The sequence below is a fragment of the Squalius cephalus genome (genome assembly GCF_949319135.1).
Source record: "Squalius cephalus genome assembly, chromosome: 7".
Lineage (NCBI taxonomy): Eukaryota > Metazoa > Chordata > Actinopteri > Cypriniformes > Leuciscidae > Squalius > Squalius cephalus.
The window spans coordinates 35,227,797-35,236,163 of record NC_137128.1 but is presented as its reverse complement, the minus strand read 5'-3'; the positions used below and the strand labels follow the sequence as shown (position 1 = coordinate 35,236,163).

At 37.8% G+C, this 8,367-nt stretch overlaps 1 protein-coding gene across 1 annotated transcript; it reads right to left on the bottom strand.

The window, feature by feature from the left end:
- Nucleotides 1-3,961: 3,961 nt before the first annotated feature.
- On the bottom strand, nt 3,962-7,891 carry LOC307162387 (tripartite motif-containing protein 16). The gene is made up of 6 exons (XM_079877640.1): nt 7,512-7,891; nt 5,749-5,844; nt 5,390-5,632; nt 5,131-5,290; nt 4,996-5,055; nt 3,962-4,877 (listed from the first exon to the last, which is right to left on the bottom strand). Exons 1-6 carry the CDS (start codon nt 7,848-7,850, stop codon nt 4,291-4,293), a joined length of 1,485 nt encoding a protein of 494 aa, XP_079733766.1. The 5' UTR covers nt 7,851-7,891; the 3' UTR covers nt 3,962-4,290.
- Between the last annotated feature and the right edge of the window lie 476 nt (nt 7,892-8,367).

Here is an 8,367-nt window from a genome sequence, read left to right as displayed (position 1 = left end):
GAAGAGAGCCAGCGACGGGGGGAGGAGGGGGAGAAGGAGGAGGGGGGCATGAGAGAGGAGTTCACTCACAAGTGTGCATATATCTAGCCTATGTAAAGCAATGAATTAATAATGCAAACGCAAGGTTTTGTGCCTGAATGAATGAGAACATTAAGTCCTTTAATCTTTTTGACTAATTTACGGACATGCTAGATAGATACATGATGCATGATAGATAGATAGATAGATAGATAGATAGATAGATAGATAGATAGATAGATAGATAGATAGATAGATAGATAGATAGATAGATAGATAGATAGATAGATCCCATGCCCTGTGAAGAAGTGCACTTAAATGTACCGAATGTGCACTTGTAGTGTACTTTTTTTTTTTTTAACTGTATTTCACTTCCATGACTGTTTAACACACTTGCATCCTTTTTTAAAGTGCACTTTGTAATAAAAGTTTAACTTTAAAGTACACTTTAAATCACGGTTTTCATAATCTATCTCATGCTTTAAAGTACTCTTATTCTGAAGGTGTGACCAACATACTAAAATGTGTACTTAATTATTATTCTAAATATAGTGTGTTATTTGGTATTACATTTAAAGTTAATATATTTTAAATATACTAAACAGCAACTTCATCACTACAAATGTGTAATTTCAAACAAATTTATTTAAATCATTACTTTAATTTTTGCATTCACGCTTAAGCACACTTTGATCTGCTTTAAATCTTTTAAAGTGTATTATTTCCGTAATAAGTACTCTTTTTAAAAGTATGCTAAAGTGTACTTTTTCACAAGGTGAGCAGATATACTGAATGTATTTAAAATGTGGTCTTTCTCTGTCCAAAAATATTGATGACTCATCCTGCACTATGCAAATTTTTGTCCAATAAAATGCCATCTAGAATGAGTAAGTCCCTCCCCTAAGACCCCCTGCAAATGACTAGCAACTGCAACCTATAAGGCTAATTAAAACAATAACAACAACAACAACAACAACAACAAAAAAACAATGTCAAGCCATTTAATATATCCTGCCCAAACTTCCCATTTCAATGGGAAATACATTAACACGAGAAAGAAAACTGTGTGTGTATTATACAATAATAAACTTACTCTAACAGCTTCAAGAGAGTCATTCACCTTGTTAGCTGTAAGAGAGATAGACCTTAGCATCAGCTTGCAGGGTAATAGCTGGGCAGAGTTTGTGACTAGTGTTTTTAGTCTATATTGTGACTCAGATTTTAAAAACGGGTAGGCTATTTAAAGAGACTAGTGTCAGTGTCCTTGGCAGTGAGAGAAATGGTTTCTTTCATAATAGAGTATTTTAAAATCCCCGTCACTCATAAAAGGATAATACAGGCAGCAAATAATGTCTGTGATTGGACAGAACTATAAGCGGGCTCCCTGAGGACCATGGCACACACTCTCTCTCTATGATGTTCTCTATTAGTGCCTATCCTTTCCTCTTCACACTATTTATTTGCTTCTCTGTTGCTCTGGCATTGCTTTCTCTGTTGAAACCGTGTCTGCCCTACACTTACCCCTAAGCTGATTCTGTGTTTGGAAGGGTGGATAGCAGGGGGAAGGGCAGGAGGCGACTGGGTTTAGTGTTGTCCCTGGTACCAACCCTCCAGGCCTCATATCTACTCAATGAGATGATGCAAGTGTGTGTGAGCATTTTCATTTGCTTGGTTTAAGGGAGAAAAAGAGACCATGTATGTGTATTTGTTGGGACAGTGGAAGAGTGCACCCTGAGGGGAACATTACATGAGGGATGGACTAATGCATAAAGAAGGAAAGGATGTAAGCACAGTGATAGGAATAGGATGGAGTAAAAGTGAATGTGGTTGAAGGATTAGGGGCCATTTACACAACACCGTTTTCAACTAAAAACGAAAAATGTTGTATGCTTTTTGGCCATTCATTTAGGCCTACACGACAACAGTGTTTTAGGGCCTGAAAACGTAAAGTTTTTGACAACAATAGTTATTGTCTCCGTGTAAACTACAAAAATGTGAATTTGTGAAAACGGTGAATTCATGTCATGTGCATGCATATTAAAGGGATAGCTCACCAAAAAAATGAAAATTAGCCCATGATTTACTCACCCTGAAACCATCCCAGGTGTATATGACATTCTTCTTTCAGACGAATACAATCAGAGTTATATTAAAAATGGGATTGAATGGCTGGTGAAAATTTGGTGTAGAAAATGAATTTTGTAGAATTTGGCAAAACCTTATAAACTATAATCACTGGCTTCCAACAGATGGCCGTACGCATCGATTTATGGTGGAAGAAGACTAACCCCTGACCCGACACACGACGTAATGACGAACGCAGAAGTTCAGAGGAGAGCAAAACAAAACAAAACACTGGTCGCAAATTAGAAATTTTGAAGAGAAATGTCAGAGGATTTCTATATAATAGAAGAGTAGCTTCAGTTTGTTGCGCAGCCCTATTTGTTTAATCCGCGAGAGGCGTCTAAGCTTACGATAATCCAACATCGTAAGTCATACAATGTCACAGGTCATGGGTTACTCTTGTGGCGCAAGTCAACATGCGTAGTATGCGTACGGTTGTCTAGCGGAAGCTAGTAATTTTAGATTATAAAGTTATAAATATGGCTATTTGTCTTACAAAAACCCATGGCTTCGCTTCAGAACGCCTTTATTAACCCCCAGTGTGGAGTATTTTTTATAATGGATGGATGCACTTTTTTGGGCTTCAAATTTTCACCAGCCATTCACTCCCATTATAAAGCTTGGATTAGCCAGGACATTTTTTAATATAACTCAGATTGTATTTGTCTGAAAGAAGAATGTCCTGTACACCCCCCGCCCACGGAACCCAAAAAAAGAGGACGAGGCCTGTGTTGTTGCTGTATCAAAAACACTCTGTTTTTTCCACAACATTTCCAAAACTCATTTATTTGACCTTTTTAAGGCTGACAAATTTAGAGTGGTTAAAACTTATTTTAAACACAGTTCCTGGACATTAAAACCCCAATATTTATCTATGCGCTGCACATTTTATGGAGAACTGCTTGTTTTTTGTAGCTTTTGTAAGACGGTTAATCGCCCCTTAGGAAAACTAACCATGGTTTTTGTGATGGTTTTTGATTATTGTTTGTATTACCATAGTTTTCCGAAAAATATCACGATTAAATGGTGGATAACATCGTATCTATAATGTATAATAAAATTACAAAAAGCATACCACTCTGAAACGTCCTATGAAATCCGTGCCTGCAAAGATTGTGCATGAAATACGTTCTGCACGATCCTCTTACTCGTTAACATTGTCAGGGTCTGAATCGTGCTCCAATTGGTTTGAAATTGAGACCATCTTCAATATTTATACTAGAGAAGAACTTGCAGTTATGGAGGTACTTGACATTTCCCGAACATGTGACAAATGCTGCCAATCATAACGCACTGGGCCAGCTAACCAATCACAGCACATTTCGTATTTCGGAAGGAGGGGCTTCATCGAAATCGGCGTGTGCGAGCCAGACTGTGGAGAGAGGTGCTGTAATAATGTAAATTTTTTATACAAAAAAAAAAAAAACCATATTCTAGTACACCCCAAAAACAAAATCAAGACAGTAAAAGGGCATAATAGGAACCATTTAACAGTTTTCGTGGATCCGTGTGAACAGGGATTGTTTTGACAACGTTGACATCTGACTCTATATGTGAAAAACGCAAAGGAAAAACAAGTTGGGGTAACCTCAACCCACGGACTACCCGCGACAACAGTGTAAAAGTTGCCCAGTTCCGCAGGAAAATTGCAGATTTGGCAACATTGTTTAGCTACAACCCTAAACAGACACACCTGAACAAGCTGATCAAGGTCTTCAGGATTACTGTAAAGCTACAGGTAGGGTTGGAGCTAAACTCATGCAGGATAGTGGATCTCGAAACAGAGGTTTGCCCTGTGTTTAAAAAAGTAGAGATTATACATGTTGCAATAGTTTATAAAATAGTAGCTATATAAAATCAAATACATTCAATAATCATGCCATGATTCATACAAAACAAAACTTTTTTCCCTCAAAACACACACTGTTTTGATATCTTCAGTCATTCTTGACTAAACTTATGTTGTCCCTATTACAGATGCTGAAAAAAAAGATTGCATTTAAAACTTATCTAGTGCTGCCACCAAGTGTCTACATGCAAAAAAGGCATTCTTACTCTGAATCCTAAAGAATGATTACAAATCATTTGTTCATCAATGTTTGAGAATAATATACATTTCATGAGAGCTTCATGTGTAAACACTAAAACTTACAAACTGCCAAACTTAAATGGAGAAGAAAGGGGCATTTTAACCTCATTTTTCACTGGATCGCAAAGTCTCACATAGGAACCCTTCCCAGCCAATCCGAACCCAGGATAAACTGGCTCTCTAAAAACAGTTTGGTGCTTATAAATGAGACTCATGTTGTCGGAAACATCGTAAAATGCCAAGATTCCAGCCCTATAGTCCAAATACACTCCTATTTTGTAGCCACGAGATTTAATCTTCGCAAATATTTTCTTATTGTCCTGCCAAAATTCAATCCAGGACCCGTAACAACGTATTCCCCATGAGTTTGAGTTTCTCCCAAACAGAGTACGCTGCTTGCCTTTCCTACGGATCCCTTGGTAGGACACAGCAATGCAGACCCAGGTGCCTCCGCCAAACTCCACCTCCCAATATTTAGGGGACCCTCTGAGACGTTCATTGCACAGGATCTGTGCCCTGGAGTTAAACCTCTGAGCCTGTTCAGGATAGTCCTGGATCAGGTGTGAGGCTATCACCTCTCTGTCATCTTTTCTCAAGATGAGACTTTCATGTGCAGTGTTGGTATTAAAAGTGAGCTTTGATGCATCTGAGGTGAACAGATGAAAAGATGCAATACAACCATTATACAGTAAGCATAACTTATGCAATTGCCAAATTATAGCATAAAAGATTTTCTGTGCGGTCAGTTCTGTATGGAAACTTACACTGTAGAAACTCCTCTCGAGTCTTTGGTGGTGGGGATGTTACGATTCTAGTGTTTTTCACTGCAAAGAAACATAGTTAAGATGAATTAAAGACATTATAACCATAAAATATATATTTAAATAACTTCTACTAACCTTTTTTAGAAATTGTGAGTAAACTCAACTTGCTGGTCATGTTTAGCTTTTTTGTCAGTTCATTAACTGCCATGGAGTCACGCTCAAAAGAGTTGTATGGATGCACATGGAAGACGAATGGTTTTGTATACTTGGTCAGTGAGGGCAGCGACACAGCGCTCTGTAGAGAGTACACAATACTTTAAATGCACTTGAAAAGAGACTGTAGCTGATCATTTTACAAGGCAATCCGACAAGAATCCATCTCCTGTGAATGTACCTCAAGAAATCGAACATTATTGTCTGTTTGAGAGAGCAGCTGCAGCTGTTGTAGATCAGCATCTAAGGTTTTCATATGACCGATCTCCTGGAGTAGAGTCTTTATGAATCCCTCCGCTTGCTTCTCTGCAGTCTGTGTCTGACCTTGGATCAGCTCTGTCACTTTGGTTTGATTGTCCTTCAAAAACTGGATCAGCTCAGTAAACTCTCTCTCATTCTTCTCCAGTGCCTTATTTGCCGAAGCCTAATAGTGAAGAGGGATGAGTGGATGTCTTAAAATTAGCTACACACGCAATACCATACCATACCATAAAAATGAAGATGGTTACAGGTTTAAAGCAAAGTTAAATGCCCTCTAACCCTGAAAATTACAACAGCTTGTCTCAGCTCTTGCACATCTTTCTCCTTTGCTTCAATTATGGCAATGTTCTGCTTCTGCAACTCCCCCAAATTGACCTTTAAAAGAAACATAATTGGAATTAAAATTCAGTAGAACAAATTCTAGTGTTTTTAAGCCTTTTTATCTCTTTTATTGGCACTGATAGTACAGAAAAAGAACATGGGCCAGACTCAAATTCATTCCACCCACATAAGCAACGTGTTGAGCATGTGTGTTAACCACTGGTAATAGGCTGGCATTTGGCCATTTTGGCATTATCAGTCAAGTGCTTAAAAGATTACGTGTATTTTCAGTCATCTTTAGTCAGATTAATTTACATTGTGACTGTGCCTAAGATGCAATCAACTGTCAGAAACACATCCTGGAATTTAGCGCATGTATCTCTTCACTTCACTAATAATGCATTCTCAATTACCGCAATGAATCGCTAACAAATGACAGAGAAAATTGCAGAGTAGATCAATCTCCTGTGGGAGGTCCCCTAACAGTTTACTATTGTTTGTAGCCTATTTGTCTTCATGTATAAAGAGGGTTAAGATTATTTGAAGGCCGACATGCTAACATAGCTACTGAAGAACTGTGTTACACAGTTGCAATTCTTCTCCCCACAAGAACTCTGGTCAAGCTTACTTATTTTATGTATTAGAGGAATCGAATACACTGGCGAGCCCCTAAACGACTGCTGGGACAAATATAGAGAAATCTGCTAATATTCAACTTTGCCATCAGGGGAATTAAATACATACAGAAAACAGTTAAACTGAATTAGTTTTTAATGTCTTTTTTTTAATCAATAATTCAAATGTATATTTACACATTAAAAATTTCATGTGAATTCGTTCAAATATAGAGCGCATTACTTTTTCCAGTGGCGTTGGTTACGGAAGTGTTTTTTTCCATTAATGTTTCCCATAGGGATTTTTTTTTTTTTTTTTTTTTATTTCATTAAAATTTTATAAGTCAACCAGCTATGATGTGAATCACAACATCAAACTTTTATTTGAAGCAAAAAATAACCGCAATCCCATTAAGCATTGCAAACAACATAATCAAATTAAAAATGAAAGAAAGGAGAAATATTCATTTAATGTTGTTGATTATATCTACAGAAACACATTTTTTTTAAGTTCATTGCAATAGCTACACACACACATGCTTATATCTTGACTCATTGTTGACTATTTAATAGGTGGAATTTTCTGTACAGCATCATGGGTAGTGTAGTTTTCTCCATGAATTTCATTTAAACATGATTATTAAAATATGTTGAAATATTGCACCCAGGTGGTTTCAACAAAAGCATATACCATCGATCAGCAAACTCGGAACTCACATTGGGTCTGTCTCTAAATGCTTAGTTATTGTTAAAAATCAAAATCCCTATGGAGAAAATGGAGTTTACTTAACTGCCTGCCATTTTGGGTGTAACTTAATGTGTGTGTGTGTGTGTGTGTGGGGGGGGGGGGGGGGGGGTGCGTGCTTTGATAATGGGAAAGTTAAGAGAAATATCCAAAAGATTTAGCTTTTTTTTTCTTTCGGAAAGGGGTTCGATGCCTTTTTGTGAGGGGCACTGACTCTGAAACACCTATCACAAAAAAATATTACAGCGCCCACGTCGCTCTCTTACATTAGATAACCAACACCAGCCCATCACTACTAAACACCAAGTCCTGGCTCAGACTTTTAAGAATGACATTCTGCATTTTTAAATCACACTTCTGACCTGTTTATTGGTCACCTCCACTTCCATTGCGATGACATTATGACCTCTGTGTTTATCAGTCATACACAGGTGACAGATGCAGCGTTGGTCTGTGTGGCAGAACATCTCCAGCATCCTGCCATGATCAGGGCAGATGTTCTCCTGCAACGTTGCATTCGGCTCCACCAGTCTGTGCCTCTTTCCGTGCAAAGTGTTATGCAAATCAAGATGAATATCACAGTATGATTCCACACACTCCAGACAGGTCTGTTCAGCTTTGCGCTTCCTTCCGACGCACGCATTACACTCCACATCTGTGGATCCACTTGAATGAAGAGCTGGAGCTGTGTCCTCCATCATTGTGGATGTGCTGGCACTGGCAGTACTTGACTGAGTTTCGTTTCTGTGGAAGTATGATTATGGCTCTGGCATAAAATATTAAGGACAAGGGTGTGGTTTCAGCCCCGGAGAAAGGGTATAGTGACTCAGAGGACTGCTATTGACAAAACCACTGAAAGAAGCCAAGCTATGTTCTTTCACAATAAATAAATCTAATCAAACAGAGAAAGCAACAACTCTACTGTACTAATGCATTCAGTGTTACATAATCCATTCCTGCAGAAATCAATCCAAAGCCAATATGGTGCTCAAGAATAATTTCTTAACATTATTATAAATATTAAGTTCAAAAGAACAAAATTTTTCCCCATGCTCAGGGCATGAAAGCAACAAGACAATATTAATATGAGCTTCAGTTTTATAATCAGTATTGTTTTAGGAATATGAAAAAAGTATTTGTATATGTAAAGTTGAGTTTGCTTTGGTTGAACCCTTGGAGCAAACAATATTGGATTACAGTACTTCAAATAACAATTCT